Source organism: Halteromyces radiatus, assembly GCF_025201355.1.
Source record: "Halteromyces radiatus strain CBS 162.75 chromosome Unknown BX664scaffold_3, whole genome shotgun sequence".
In the NCBI taxonomy this organism is placed as follows: Eukaryota; Fungi; Mucoromycota; class Mucoromycetes; order Mucorales; family Cunninghamellaceae; genus Halteromyces; species Halteromyces radiatus.
Genome location: NW_026251689.1, coordinates 1,771,215 through 1,785,897, shown reverse-complemented (window position 1 = coordinate 1,785,897; position 14,683 = coordinate 1,771,215). Strand labels below are relative to the sequence as shown.

At 33.0% G+C, this 14,683-nt stretch overlaps 6 protein-coding genes across 6 annotated transcripts; 3 read left to right on the top strand and 3 right to left on the bottom strand.

Moving 5' to 3' along the window:
* Nucleotides 1-129: 129 nt before the first annotated feature.
* Nucleotides 130-2,971, bottom strand: BX664DRAFT_329028 (ELMO/CED-12 family-domain-containing protein). The gene is made up of 7 exons (XM_051544707.1): nt 2,783-2,971; nt 2,129-2,722; nt 1,824-2,036; nt 1,674-1,769; nt 1,492-1,600; nt 1,130-1,418; nt 130-1,066 (listed from the first exon to the last, which is right to left on the bottom strand). The coding sequence occupies exons 1-7, from the start codon at nt 2,933-2,935 to the stop codon at nt 289-291; spliced, it is 2,232 nt and encodes a 743-aa protein (XP_051401595.1). The 5' UTR covers nt 2,936-2,971; the 3' UTR covers nt 130-288.
* Nucleotides 2,972-3,078: 107 nt separating this feature from the next.
* Nucleotides 3,079-5,510, top strand: BX664DRAFT_329025 (uncharacterized protein). The gene is made up of 7 exons (XM_051544706.1): nt 3,079-3,318; nt 3,402-3,779; nt 3,859-4,006; nt 4,077-4,269; nt 4,347-4,599; nt 4,664-4,729; nt 4,805-5,510. The coding sequence occupies exons 1-7, from the start codon at nt 3,145-3,147 to the stop codon at nt 5,429-5,431; spliced, it is 1,839 nt and encodes a 612-aa protein (XP_051401594.1). The 5' UTR covers nt 3,079-3,144; the 3' UTR covers nt 5,432-5,510.
* Nucleotides 5,487-6,551, bottom strand: BX664DRAFT_329021 (Di-sulfide bridge nucleocytoplasmic transport domain-containing protein). Its single transcript, XM_051544705.1, has 5 exons — nt 6,367-6,551; nt 6,167-6,282; nt 5,975-6,080; nt 5,783-5,888; nt 5,487-5,725 (listed from the first exon to the last, which is right to left on the bottom strand). Exons 1-5 carry the CDS (start codon nt 6,513-6,515, stop codon nt 5,672-5,674), a joined length of 531 nt encoding a protein of 176 aa, XP_051401593.1. The 5' UTR covers nt 6,516-6,551; the 3' UTR covers nt 5,487-5,671.
* A 297-nt stretch (nt 6,552-6,848) lies between these two features.
* BX664DRAFT_329019 (peptidyl-prolyl cis-trans isomerase pin1) lies at nt 6,849-7,917 on the top strand. Its single transcript, XM_051544704.1, has 3 exons — nt 6,849-6,946; nt 7,086-7,265; nt 7,382-7,917. The coding sequence occupies exons 1-3, from the start codon at nt 6,944-6,946 to the stop codon at nt 7,646-7,648; spliced, it is 450 nt and encodes a 149-aa protein (XP_051401592.1). The 5' UTR covers nt 6,849-6,943; the 3' UTR covers nt 7,649-7,917.
* A 331-nt stretch (nt 7,918-8,248) lies between these two features.
* Nucleotides 8,249-10,360, top strand: BX664DRAFT_261108 (major facilitator superfamily domain-containing protein; the record flags this gene model as incomplete). The annotated part of the gene is made up of 7 exons (XM_051540664.1): nt 8,249-8,305; nt 8,476-8,753; nt 8,824-8,912; nt 9,299-9,694; nt 9,753-10,013; nt 10,097-10,211; nt 10,279-10,360. 7 exons carry the CDS (start codon nt 8,249-8,251, stop codon nt 10,358-10,360), a joined length of 1,278 nt encoding a protein of 425 aa, XP_051401591.1.
* A 2,208-nt stretch (nt 10,361-12,568) lies between these two features.
* On the bottom strand, nt 12,569-13,658 carry BX664DRAFT_384616 (uncharacterized protein). The gene is made up of 3 exons (XM_051549189.1): nt 13,526-13,658; nt 13,269-13,432; nt 12,569-13,108 (listed from the first exon to the last, which is right to left on the bottom strand). The coding sequence occupies exons 1-3, from the start codon at nt 13,576-13,578 to the stop codon at nt 12,678-12,680; spliced, it is 648 nt and encodes a 215-aa protein (XP_051401590.1). The 5' UTR covers nt 13,579-13,658; the 3' UTR covers nt 12,569-12,677.
* Between the last annotated feature and the right edge of the window lie 1,025 nt (nt 13,659-14,683).

Below are 14,683 nucleotides of genomic sequence, written 5' to 3'. Positions count from 1 at the left end.
TCATTCAATGAATGAATATGATAAGTGTTAAGACGGTTTACAAGTCGACTTTCGAATAAGGGAATTTGATTCATCCATTATCATCATAACATCTATCATCACATATCCTATATTATCTTATCATATATATATCATTCATCATTAACCCATATCATCTAAATCATTACATGTTTGCTGATACAAATAAGAAGGGTATGTATTTATTAAGTTGTATACAAACTAGTAAATAAGTAATAATAATAGTTATAGAAATTCTATGAATAACACTAGCTGTCACTATCATATTATTCAAACATCATAATAAAACCGAGAAGCTGATCCATAAGGTATAGGAGGAACTTCCAAAGATCCATGAGGGACTTCCACACGATCGCCAGCAATCTGAAGCAATTTGACCTTAACACCAATTTCTGTCAATGAATGTAGGTATTCTGCTGTTTCCTTACTTGTGATCCCCTTGTCCAAAAGCATGCTGAATCCGTCTTTCCATTCCGAAGCCTGCTCTGAAGTTGCACATATGAATTCTGCCAGAGATGTATGATTTTCGTTATATAATGCAAATGCCAATGCGGATGTCGATGATGCTGTATCATGCTGAAGGTAATTGCTACCGCTGCTACTGGAAGCAAAAGGATGAGATCCAAAACCAACAGGTGAAGTCGGAGACATGGGTGTCGAACTTGGAGGTAAAGGAAACAGAGCCATTGCACCAGCATTGGAACGTTTTCGAATAGTACGAATTTCAAAAACTTGACTGAGATCGATCTTATTGGGAAGTTTGTCGTAATCCTTGATGATAGGTGCCACCCTTTCAGAAAAATCACCAAATTGTAATGCCTTTTTTGATGGACTAAGCTTGTAGTATCTCCAACGTTTGCCAGAAGACCCACCACCACTACTTCCTACATTACCAATGAGTTCGTTTGTTGCCATGGTACCACTTGGTGTTGAGGTAGAACCAGAGCGTTGTAATGAATTTGGAAACCATGCTCCTTGTAATAAACAGCTGATCCTTTGTTGCTTGATAAAATCATAAGATTGCTTGTTCAGTCGACTACGTAGATTCCTATATAAAAAAAAAAAGAAATGAATTTATATGATCTTAGATTTGAATGAATATATAATTTACCTAATTGCTTCGCGTCCAAGTAGATCATCAGCCCATTCCAATTCCTTTAATCTTCTATCACGGATGACTTGATACGGAGTTCCATCAATCACTCTTTCAAATTCGCCTATATCCTTGACTGTGTCACTTCGGAAAACAGCCCTCAATTGACTACGGACTAGGGCAGATACTTTGGAGAAATCAGCATTCGTAGCTTTCATATCTTGAAACAGTCGGAAAAAGAGTCGAATAGTGCTTGCTTGTACACGGTCAAAATACATCAATATTGGATCCAATTCTGCAGCAATATCTACAAAAAAAAAAAAAGTGATCAGAAGGAATTAAAAAAAAAAAAGATCGATAAAACTATGCTTTCTTCATACATCCAGATGAGATATCCCACTGACTAAACAATAGTTCGGTGCTTTCACAACTTGTTCTGGCAAATAGACATCGTTTATTTTCAGGTCTATGAATCTCTTCTAAGAGCATCTAAGAAAATAAAATAAAAATGAATCATTTAAATTCAATATGAAAAAGAAGATTTTTTTTTTTTTTTTTTTACTTTTGCAAATAAATCTTGATTTCCAACAACAAAGGCATGCATTCTTTGTAAACCAAATTTCCCTGTTCTAGTGAATTCGCGTTGAGGAGATTCCGACTAGATAGAATAATATGAAAGTAAGTAACTTTAAAGCATAATAGATATACTTACAGAAAACCCAATCTTTTTCCATTTACGTGCACCTGGTACTTGAATGTTGGCTACCTTTGCAGCATCCCATATTTCATTCAACATTTTCATATCCTTGGAATTATGTAAAGAAACCGGTGTTCTTCTTCGTTGAATAACATTTCTAATCATTGCCGTTTGATATTCCAATAGATGTTTCCGTAGTTCGTCAGATGGATGACTATTCATAAGACGCTATTTCCACAATATCCCCCACCAAAAAAAAGTCATTAGTTTAACTATGATTTTTTTTTTTTTTTTTTTTTTTTTTTACTATAATAACTTACCACAATGTATTTCCCAATGTTGAGTTGACCTAATCTTTCTGGTAGTTCACTTTGATGTTCTTCAGTAACTGTCTTCAACATTGCTGTCAATAAAGCCAAACTGTTCAGACACAATGTATAGTCTTGACTTTGTAGACGTTGAATCAAAGTGGATAATAGTTGTGGTTCATGCTCGATAGCCTTTTGTAGAGTAGGGTAGCCAAACGCAGTTTTCTTCTTTCCAGATTCAGAGGATTCAGTAGTAGGATCTGATGACACTTTTTCTCCACCTGTTGTCGCTTTCGAGTTCAGATCGGTAGTAACAGTAGTTGATGGACGACCCATTTCGTCATCTGTGTGGTTGTTTGCTGTGACAATCTTGATGAGAATAGCAGTAGCAGGTCGTCCAATAGTCACCAAAGTTTCATTGACAACAATGTGAGCGATTTCTACCACGAAATCTTCCGACAAGGAATCCCAACCTGTGTTGTGTTCCATGAGTGAAGCAAATGAATTCAACGCATACGCCAATGTGTTTCCACTAGCCTTTTTAATAATTTCACATAAGGATTCCAAACCACCACGTTCAAGAAATTCGGCTGCAAAATCAGGTTCCTAGTTGAATTTTATTTAGAAATATTATTTCACTTTTATATATATATTTATAATATTTACCTTGAGATACTTTTGAAGGGAGAAGGTTGCCATCTTTAATACTTTGTCATCTGGCTGAACAACATTGGAAGATATTTGTTCAGATATGTTAACTCCAGAAGATAGGCGCTTCATAGTTTCTGCTGTACTAGAAGAAGGACTAATGTCGCTCATTCTCTTTTCAATATAATGGCAATAACCAAAAAAAAAAAAAAAAAAAAAAGGTTAAAAAAAAAAAAAAAGAAAACTTTAAATTGAATTTTTTTTTTTTATTTTTGGGAAGATCATCCTGCGACCTGGATTTCAATCACCGAGCAAAAATCCAAAATTTTTTGCTTCTTTTCTTTTGCTTATTTTATTTTATATAAACCACTCAATGGTCCATGATCATAGAACAAGAAGGAAAAGAAGAAGAAGAAGGCAATATGAATCAAACGAAACAATCGAAAGTACTATCCATGGAGGAACGACGACGAGCCATGAAGGTACGCAAACGTATCAAGAAAAAGTTACGAAAACAACGTGACAAGTTGTCTATCCATAAAAAGATCATGAATGTAAGTAAAAGATAATATATATAAAAAAGGTTTTTTTTTTTTTTTTCCTTTTCTTCCTTTAACTAATTTCTTTTATATTATAGTGTACTACAACAGACGGACAATTATTGAACGATCAAAATGAACATCAACTACCTCTAGAGAACGAAGGAAAGCATAATCAAAATAAAGATCCTCTTCAAGATCAGATTGACTACATTATACCAGAAATAGATCTTACACCTATGGCGAAGTTTGGACAAAATACAGTTGATCAATTTTCTAATATTATCAAGCGTTTTGAACTACCTAGCAATAACAAGCATTATGAAGAACCAGTGGAGGAAATTCACGTCAGCTGTGACAAGGATTATGTTTCTGAAAACGACACCTCTACTTCCAGCAAAAAGAAACGGAAAAAAGCACAACAGTATACTTTGGACGAATTAAAAATGTTGGCAACAGTTCCTAAAGTGGTAGAGGTAAGCATGGTCAAACAACCTATAGAATAACTATGTAACTCATCTCTCATTTTGTCAACTATTCTATTTTTTTGCATAGATCTGGGATACTACGGCACCAGATCCTTTATTATTGGTGGACTTGAAATCATATCGTAATACTGTACCTGTTCCTGGTCATTGGCGACAAAAGCAAAAGTATCTTTATCAAGATCTCTCTGAAGACAAGCCTCCATTTGAACTGCCAGGTAAGCATCAAAAAAAAAAAAAAGGTGATCTAGATTGTAATTAACTAATGTAATTTTTTTCTTTAAATAGAGTTTATCAAAGACACTGGCATCATGGAAGTACGCGATAATTTGAAGAAACAAGAGCAGAAGAAGCGACAAAAGACAAAAAAACGAGAACAACGAAGACCCAAACTAGGCAAAATGGATTTGGAATATCAGGCTCTTCATGATGCCTTCTTTAGATTTCAGACCAAACCACATTTGACTCTTCATGGTGATCTGTAAGTATGATACAAATTCCTTCTTCTTTTTTTTTTCGTTTGATCTGTATCCAATTTTTTTTTTTTTTTCACTGTAGGTACTTTGAAAGGAAAGAAATTAAATCAGCATTTCAAAACAAGAAACCAGGTCAGTTATCTGATGAACTGAAGGAAGCTCTAGGTATGTCATCTTCTCCTACGATACCACCACCTTGGCTTTTACAAATGCAGCGATATGGTCCTCCTCCAAGTTATCCTTACTTGAAAATACCTGGGTTGAATACTCCTATTCCTGAAGGTGCTCAATGGGGTCTACAAAAGAATGGTTGGGGACTGGTTCCTGTAGATGCTGTAAGTACAAAAAAAAAAAAAAAAGATCTCTCACACTTACTAATGTACGGCTTTCATTCTATAGTTTAATCGCCCACTTTATGGTGATGTATTTAACACAGACAATTCATTTACTGAAAAAACTACAAAGGTAAATTATATATCCACCAAAATCGGTTTAGTACATTTATCTCATTCTCTTTCTAAATAATAAATAATGATATAGGACGTGCAAGTGGATGTGGATAGAACTCTTTGGGGTGCTCTGGAAGAAGAAGAAGAAGAAGAAGAAATAGAAAGTGAAGAATCTGAAGAAGATAACAACGATAATGACGTACCAGCAATTGCAGATCAGCCCATTGAAACCATGGATACGGCCATAGTGGCACCTATTGACATGGATGTAGGTGCGGAATTGAAAACTGGCAAACAGAAAGCTTTATCTTCTATTAAATCCAATAACGGCAGTTTATTAAAACTTTACGATATTATACCCTCACGACCGACAACGGAGATTTCTACACTGATGATGGGATCACAACATGTCTATGATATACCTTCCTCAGCAGTAACGACATCGCAACCCAAAAAGTATATTGGACAAACATCATGGAGCAAGACGGAAGATGTAATCATTTCATTGGATCCAAGTGAGTTGACCGATAATCATGGAGGACTGGACAAGGCAACCTTACAGGAAAAATACCAACAAGCACAGCAGGAACATATGCCTCAAGGTGTGGGAGATCAAGAACTCAAGGTCATGTATACTGATCATGCTAAGCGACAAGCCAAGAAAAAAAGACAGTTAGAAATTAGAAATATTGACAAGAAAAAAGACTTTAAATTTTAGTTTAGCTTTTTTCAGTTTATTATTGTTTCTTCAAAATAAATAATCAATTTCTGTTAGAAGACAATAAAAAAAAAAAAAACGGGATGATGATAGTACATGACGCGTATCTATGATGATGATGATGCTGACAACGATCGGATAGGGTGGAATGGTGATGATGATGCTAAAAATGAAGTACCAAAATGGGATGATAAAGGTATAATACAAATAATGTGTATATATAAAAAAAGGTATAATGGTCTATAAAATGTATAAGAAGAGAATGGGACCAAACATCAATAACGATAAAGCAACCTACAGAAAAAAAAAAGTGAGTAAATATTAAAGATGACACAATTTCCAATATCATACCATCGTTTTCAAAGTCAATGCATCAAAAAATGAATTGATAAGTTCGCCGAATACACGAGCACCTATATCGGCTCTTTTAACAACCCGAGTATTTTGCTGCATACACGTACTAGAAAAAAAAAAAAAAAGAAGGTTAAGGAAGTAATAGAGGATCATATGAATGATGATTTAAAGAAAGAAAAAAAAGGATATTTGAGCCAGGCATTACAATAAGTCACCAAGAAAGGAAACTTGACTTTGTCTTGACAATGATTACCTTGATACTTTTGCCGACATTGGGCAACACTATATTCCAACTCTATGGGATATATATATAAAAAGAGTTAGTACGATCTCCTTTTTTACATAAAGAAAACACCTTTTTTTTTTTTTGGATCGTCTTACCTCGACTGTGTTCAGCTATACGTTCATGTATTTCCTGTTGTACTGATGTGAGTCCAAGATATAGAAGCACCAGTAAGGATCCAATCAAAATGGTATAAAATATCAAGCCTGCGTAACTATATATATATTGTTGAAATACCAAAAAAAAAAAAAAGTATAAGATGATAGAGTCATTGTTGGAGAGATGTTGCTTTGGTTACCTTGATAAAATAAGAGGCGTATGAGGAGACGTAAAATCAAAAGCCAACCTGGTAGTAGTAATAGTGGTCCTAGTATTCTTGTTACAAACTACAGAATCTTTGTAATAGTCATGTTGTATTTTGCGTCGTTTCATCTGAGGAACCGACATGATTACTTGAAAAGTTTCCTGCAAATAAAAAAAAAAAAAAAATAGAAAGAAAAGAAAATCAAAAAAAAAAACCTGACTTTCAATAACAAACCAATATCTAAAATGAAAGCCCAAGAAAAAACAAAAAGTGATAAATCCAAGTATATTGATCAAGTTAATTATTGTACTATTCATTAAAGATAACAAATAGGACCTTTATAACATATCAATATGAGTGTAAGCGAGTTTGTATCATATACAGTTAATGATATGCATGCTACATTCAATGTTTCTGTTCGTTCATTGGGTAATTCAAAATCCGCAAAAAAAAAAATGAGAACGTAGACACATTACTTTTTTCTTTTCTTTTCTTTTTTTTTTTTTTCTTTCCCCTCTTTTCTCTTGTCTCTCATCTGTCTTTCTTTTCTGGGTTACTTGCGTCATTGATCATGGTAATAAGAATAACAGAAATATATATATATATTATTTCTTTGGATAACTTGTTACGATGAAAAGAAAAAACAAAGATACCATTACTTACCTATTGAATTATAACTAATTCTCTTTTTCTCTCTATTTGTTTCATGTTAGGATTTACCTGCGCCTTGGGTTATTCGACATTCTCGAACATATAACAAAGACTATTACTTTAACACAGTGACGAAAGAATCGCGTTGGGATGCACCACCTACTCAAGATATTGAGCGTGTACGAGCAAGTCATCTATTAGTGAAACATGCTGAATCGAGACGACCTAGTTCTTGGAGAGAGGTAAAGTAAAACAATAAAAAAAAATTGCGCCTCACTCTTTTTTTTTTCTTTTATTTTTAAATTGTATTCGTTGATATGTTATGAATGGATTAACTTATATTCTTTGTCTTTATTAGGAAAACATCACTCGTACGAAAGAAGAAGCTTTGGCGATTTTGAAAGGTTATCAGAAACAAATTGAAGATGGAGTGGAAACACTTAGTGCTTTGGCAACCAATTATTCTGATTGTTCTAGTGCTAAACGTGGTGGTGATCTTGGATATTTTGAACATGGACAAATGCAAAAGCCTTTTGAAGATACAGCATTTGCATTACAAGTAGGAGAACTCAGTCAACCTATATGGACCGATAGCGGTGTACACTTGATATTGAGAACTGCTTGATTTGGATGGAATGGATTTTATTTATTTATTTTTTTTTTAGTTAGTGACTTATCAATTTTTTTTTCTTTTATCATCATTTTATTTTACATGAAAGCATCTTGTAATGACGGGTAGTTATGCATATGAAGAATCATCATCAGTCAATAAAGAACAATAAAGTTATCAAATGATTAAATCATGATTATAAAGAAGATTTTTATCAGAGAACCGATCGGTAATAACCGATGTGCTGAAATTGAAAAAGGGATATCTTTCACCCAATGGCATCATATAAATTCAGAATCTAGTTTTCATTGTTTTTTTGTCTTTTCTTCTTTGAGATCATCTCTTATAGTCATTAACACTTCTTTTTTTTCATTTTATTGCAAAGGATTATTTTGGAATAAGGTGAAGAGAGAGAGAGAAAGTGGATAAAACATACAAAGATATATGATGGATCAAATCAATACCACTGAACAAAATGATCGATCAACGATTTCGTCCCCTGAATCACAAGAAGAAAAAAAGGAACAAGATATATCAATCACTGATGATGAGCCTTATTGTATTCTATCCAATAAAAAACTCATTTTAGTATTGACTATTTCTGCTGCTAGTGGTATGTTATCTCCTCTCAGTGCTAATATCTACATCCCAGCCCTGAATAATATTCAACAGGTAAAAAAAAAAAAAAAAAAAAAAAAAAATTCAACTGCGCCTTATCTATATCGTGGGACAGTTAAGAAATGATCTGTTTTGGGTAAATTTCGCGGAATATATCTTTTTTTAATTTTCCTTTTCTTTTTTACCTTCGCCCTTCTTCTATTTCATTATGAACATTCATTTAGGACATTGGGACAACAAGTGAACTGATCAATTTGACAGTGACAGTTTATATGATTTTTCAAGGACTATCGCCTGCTTTCTGGGGTTCTTTGGCTGATCTCTGGGGACGACGACCTGTATACCTTCTTACTGTCTTTGTTTACTGTTTATCGTGCATTGGCCTTGCTTTGAGTCATGTATACGGTTTATTACTCTTTTTTCGTATGTTACAAGCTTTTGGTGCAAGCTCACTCATTGCCGTTGGTGCTGGAGTTGTTGGTGACATTGCCGAACCTGCAAAGTACGTTTTTTTTTTTTTTTTAAAAAAAAGAAAATAGCATGTTGACTTTTTTTTTTTAATTTCATATTAGACGTGGAAGTTTTTATGGGAGTTACAGTATGGGACAACTGATAGGTAATATATATAATGGCTATACAATGAAGAATTCGTTTCTGACGCGTTATACTTTTCATTCTTCCCTAGGACCTGTTATTGGTATGTTACACACATATATATATATACATATACATATATATGTAGATATATACAGACATCCATGATTCACTATATTTTTTTTTTTGTACTAACCTTTATTTTTTTTTCTTTTATTTTTATTTCCATTTGTCACTTTACTCCAGGTCCTATTGTTGGAGGTAAGTTGAAAATAAAAGCAAAAATTGATTCAATATGAATAAAGTTGACTCACTTTTTTTTTAATTTTATCCTCGTTTGGGTTTATTATCATTCAAAAAAAAAAAGGTGTACTTGCTGGTACTATTGGATGGAGGTAAGTTAAAAATAAGGACAATGATAAGATTTAAAAAAAAATGTAATTCATACAATAGTCTTCAATAGATGGATTTTTTGGATCTTATTAGTTTTTGCCAGCATCTGTTTCTTTCTCACGCTTTTCTTTGTACCTGAAACTCTTCGATCTTTGGTGGGAAATGGAAGTGGATATGCCAATCCGACACCATCTCAATGGATTCGACATCGGCGAGAAAAGAAACTGAACCCTGCCAACGCAGAAACAATAAATACCACCAAATCACGCTTCTTACAACAACCCAACTTTCTTGCGCCATTTTTATACCTTTTTCAACTGGATGTGCTGATAGGATTAATCTACGTTGCTATTCTTTACAGTTGTTATTACTGCTATCTTGTATCTACCACCAATCTTTACGATAAAATTTATGGTTTGAACGCAATCCAAATTGGCTTATGTTTTATTCCTCAAGGTAATTTTTTTTTTTTTTGAAAAAAAGCTCAACTGAATCTGGTTCTACTTTCATCTAGGTGTTGCATGTGTTATTAGCTCTTATATCTCAGGAAAGATAATGGATCGCGAATTTACATCGGTATTGAACAAATACAAACAAGATCATCCTGGTGCCATTATTGATCGTGGCAAGATTCCTTTAGACTTCCCTATTTATCATGCTCGTTTTCGAATTAGTTGGATCTATGCTGTTGCTATTCAAATTGTTACTCTTGGTTATGGTTGGGCACTTCAAAACAGTGTTCATTTGGCTGTGCCTATTATCCTTCAATTCATAGGTAAAACAACAAAAACCCAGAAGACAGGATTTTTTTTTTGTATAACATCCGATGTATTTTTTTTTTTTTTGGGAATCTTCTAGTTGCATTTTGTATGGTAGGATCTATGAATGCTATGCAAACATTATTGGTGGACCTTTTTCCTGGTCGAGGCGCATCCATTACAGCATCCAACAATTTGGTTCGTTGTATTCTTGGGTAAATGGAACTTCAAAATGAAAGCACATGAGAAATTGATTTTTTTTTTTTTGATTGTTGTGAATAGTGCTGTTATCACAGTATGTATTGATCCTGGCATTCAAGGTGTTGGCGTTGGATGGTTTTTTACAGTAAGTGGAAAACAATAACAATTACCCAGAAAAAAAAAAGATGATTAATTATTTGTTGTTTAGATTGTGGGAATCATTCTACTGGTGACTCATGCATTGTACCTAATATTTCTTCATATTGGCCCTACATATCGCAACAAACGACACGACAAGGAGATGGAAAAGCAAAACACATTTGGAAGCAATGGAAGAGACTAAATGGAATCATTTGTTTTTAGTTAGTCAGCATAGATTTGATTATTATCTTATGACACAATTCTTTGTATGATTAGTATCATTACTTTTTTTTTTTATTATACCAAATGAAGGCAAAAAATAAAACGCGGGAATTCAATCATATGAACCAAATAAACAACAAAACAATAGCAAGTGGGCGTTTATTACCAGTGAATGCATTCATGCCCGTGCGTTTGATTATTTCGCAGTAGGGCATTTTATCTTTTCATCACTTTGCATGATGATATCATTTTTCACTCATGACATTATTATTTTTTTGATGGATCTAGTCATACAATAAAAAAAAAAACGATGTTTATTTTTTGTTACTTGGGATATATGATGAAATGATATGATAAATGAGAATAATGAATATCAAAAAAAAAATAAAAAATAAAGATAGAATAGATAGTGTATAAACTATAAAAACTAGGGGCATATAGATGGACATGCAGAAATATATAAAATAAAATAGTGATGGGTATTTCTTTTTTTTCGTTGTTGTTGGAAGAGAGGTGAAAAGGAAATTACAAAAAAAAAAAAAAAGAATGAATGATAGAAGGATGAACATGTATGGATGAATATGAAAAAAAAAGAGGAAAAAAGAATAAGATATATATATATATACAAGAGAATCAAAAAAAGAAAAAACCATTCATCGGAATGGATGAAGAGAAGAGACAGAAGGTCGACTGGTCAATCGTGTTGTAGCCTGAGTAGTATTATTAAAGCCATCATTGTTTGTTGTTGCGCCAAATATAAATTTTGTTGTTGTTGTAAAGAATGTTGTGAATGAGGATCTTCCTTGATCATGACAGGTAGAATGGTATAATAAAAAAGTTAAACATCCATTCTTTCTTCCTTTATGCATCTCTAATTAACTTACGATTGTTAACATCACATAATGACATATTCACATCTTCTTTGAATGATTTTAAACAAATTGATTTTTTTATTTTTATAAAATGTTTGTTGACGAAGGTAAAAAAAAGATAAGAGTAGTCCACCCATCAATGTACACCAGATAATTTTGTCGAAATCTATTTCTGGGCGTAATGAAGGTTATTCCACCGGAGGGACTAAAGATATGATGTCTAAAGAAAGAGTAGTGGAGGATTGAAATGTCAATGTTGGTGGATGAGCTAAACTAGTTTGTTGAGACCAAAGACTATTTGTTGGTTGATGCCATACTTCAGAAGGAAATGAGGTCAAAGAAGCAGTGTGTCTTAAGGAAGGAGGGACCGTAGTAGTCGGAGTAGGTTTAGTAGTAAGAGTATTGGGTTTTGTTAGTTGTCAAGGACGTCGTTGTTGTGGTTGTATCATCGAGTTAGGTGACCAGATACTTGAATATAATGACTAGGTGTTGTTGTGAACGAAGTACCATGAGGAAGTGTAAGAGATGTTGTAATCCAGGTCCAATACTAGCATGAGGACTGATATATCAAAATATACGTATATCAGTGATAAATAAATCATAAAAAAAAAAAAAAAGAGAAGACAACACTTACGTTGGTTTGATGCCTTGGACACCTGCAGTTTTGAGAAAGAATCGGATAAAAGAGAAGAAGAACAAGGGAGATACTTTTTCCTGATTTGCCATTCTTTGTCTAATAGAGAACTTGTTGTATATCCAGTTGATCTTATTGTATATCCTGTCGTATTATCCATCAACTGTAGTTTCACAGAAACAGTAAAAGAAAAAAAAAACTATAAAACAGTTTAGTTCATAGTATGAGGGACTAAAAGAAGAAAACAAGAAAAGTAAGGAAGAATAAGTATATAGTAAGTATAAAAGTATGTGTAGTTATGTAAAGAGCGACTTTAAGTATATAAAGTAAATTAATAGTTATGTATGGTTGTAACTTACAATGTTCAAATAGTCATTGGTCAAAAGAAAGAAGTAAAGAAAAAAAAAAAAAGAAAAAGAAAGAAAGAAGAAAACGGCAGCACCAACCTTTTTTTTTTTTCATTGTTCTCAAATCGACTTCTTTCTGGAAACCGGACATCGAATTTATTATAAACGCATGAGAGATCATATATTTTATTCAATTCAGTAAAAAGACATATAAAAAAGGTCATCATGACCAACATAGTTTTTAATAATGAAAAAAAGAAAAATTCACCTAATAGAGAGAAAGCCTAGATTTGAATTGTAAGTTGGTGTCCATGATGGATGGTTTTCCATTTTGTTTTGTAATTGTTGAGTTGATGTCCATGATGGATGGTTTTCCATTTTGTTTTGTAATTGTTGAGTTGGTAAAGTAGCTGAAGGAAAGGAAGCAGTTGAGAATAAAGAAGAAGGAGAGGAAGGACGATTATGTTGAAGAGATGGTGAAGAAGAATGATCAATAGGTGGGGGCGTAGTGACGATAGGATCCACGGTAGGAGAAGCTGACCTATAGCTTAGTTGATCATCAGAATCCATGACTTCGCTATTAGCATCTTGTCCTGTTGTCAAATGAGTAAGTTGTTTTAAAAGTTGGCGATTTGTGTGGCGAAGATCCTTGATTTCATAACGATAACGTTCTTCTTTTTGAATGGCGTCTTTCACTATAGGTTAGAATATGTTGAAAATAGAAGAAAAGGAGAAAACAAAGAGAAAAAAAAATTAGGTTCCGACTAAGTTTCCTTTTTTTTTTTTTTCACACACAACACACACACACACATATATATATATAGAAGATCAAAAAAAAAAAACGCCCCTTCTTACCAAATTCCAGAGTTCTTTCAATGATAGTTCCTTTTGAAGGTCGAGTATCATGTTGAAGATTCGGTAATAGATGAGCCAACTGTTGAAACCTTGTATTGAGACCCTCTCTTCTTGCACGTTCAATAGCATTATGTTCTGCTCTTTTTTCTGCTTTAGATTGGACTCTAAAATCAATAAAGAATATAAGTGATGCGGGTATATATTATTATTATTATTACTATTATTATTATTATTATTATTATTATTATTATATTTACCTTCGGTTGTTGGGTCCGGAAGAAGATGTGGAGTCACGTCGATGGTCATACATCACTAGGTGAAAAATATATTTTTAGCTACACAAAAAAAAAAAGATATCCTTTTTTTATTACTTTGTTGTTGTTGTTGTTGTTGTTGTTGTTGTTGTTGTTGTTGTTGTTGTTGTTGTTGTTGTTGTTGCTGTTGCTGTTGCTGTTGTTGTTGTTGAAGTATAATAGCTTGATGATGTTGTAACATTTGATGAAATTGTTGGTTATCAGTTGTAGAAACTTCAGAAGCGAATTGAAGATCAAATAATTGTTGTTGTGAAGCAGAAGTAGTTGGGGCATAATAAGAGGATGGATGAGTAGCTGTTGATAAAGAAGAAAAAGATTCCATTTTTTCTTTTTCGTATTTTTTTATTTGTAAAGAAGATGAATTAACAATTCTTTTTTTTTAAAAAAAAAAAAAAAGAAGAAAAAGAAGAAGAAAAAAAAAATCAGGGAGGACAATGAATTTCTTTTATTTCAGAGGGTGGCAACACAAGATCACGGGGCATTTCTTTTTTTTTTTTTTTCATCACACCATCTCATCTTCTCATAAATAAATCTACTCACTTCTTATTTTGATAACATTTCTTTTTTTAAGCTTTAAGATATATTTCATATATAATTATACTTCTTTTTATTTATTATTATTACTATTAAAAAAAAAAGTCAAGTGAAGATCATTATTTTGAACCATCATCAATAAACGGAGTAACCTAAAGAAGAGAAGCCGAAAAAAAATATATACTTGTACTACATTCACTTCGTTATCAAGCCAAAAAAGAATGCGAGTAAAATAAGTTACAAAAAAAAAAAAAAAAAAAAAAAGAACAAGAGTCGGGTTCTTCAACTCAAACCGAACGCTCGAGCCAATGGATTTATGCATTTGAGTGAGAAGTGTTTTTCCAAGGTTCCACCCCCTGAACGTAGGCGGTGATTGAATATTTTACAACTTTTCACACACACACATACGGATGTGCCTTTATTATGGAAATGGTCACTCACTCATTTGAACCATATCTGTTTTTGTCTACTCAATATGGAGACATGAGTGCAACGGTCATACTTGTTATTTCCTAATCTATATTAGGATCAGTACACAAAGATATCATGGGTACAAATCATTGATTT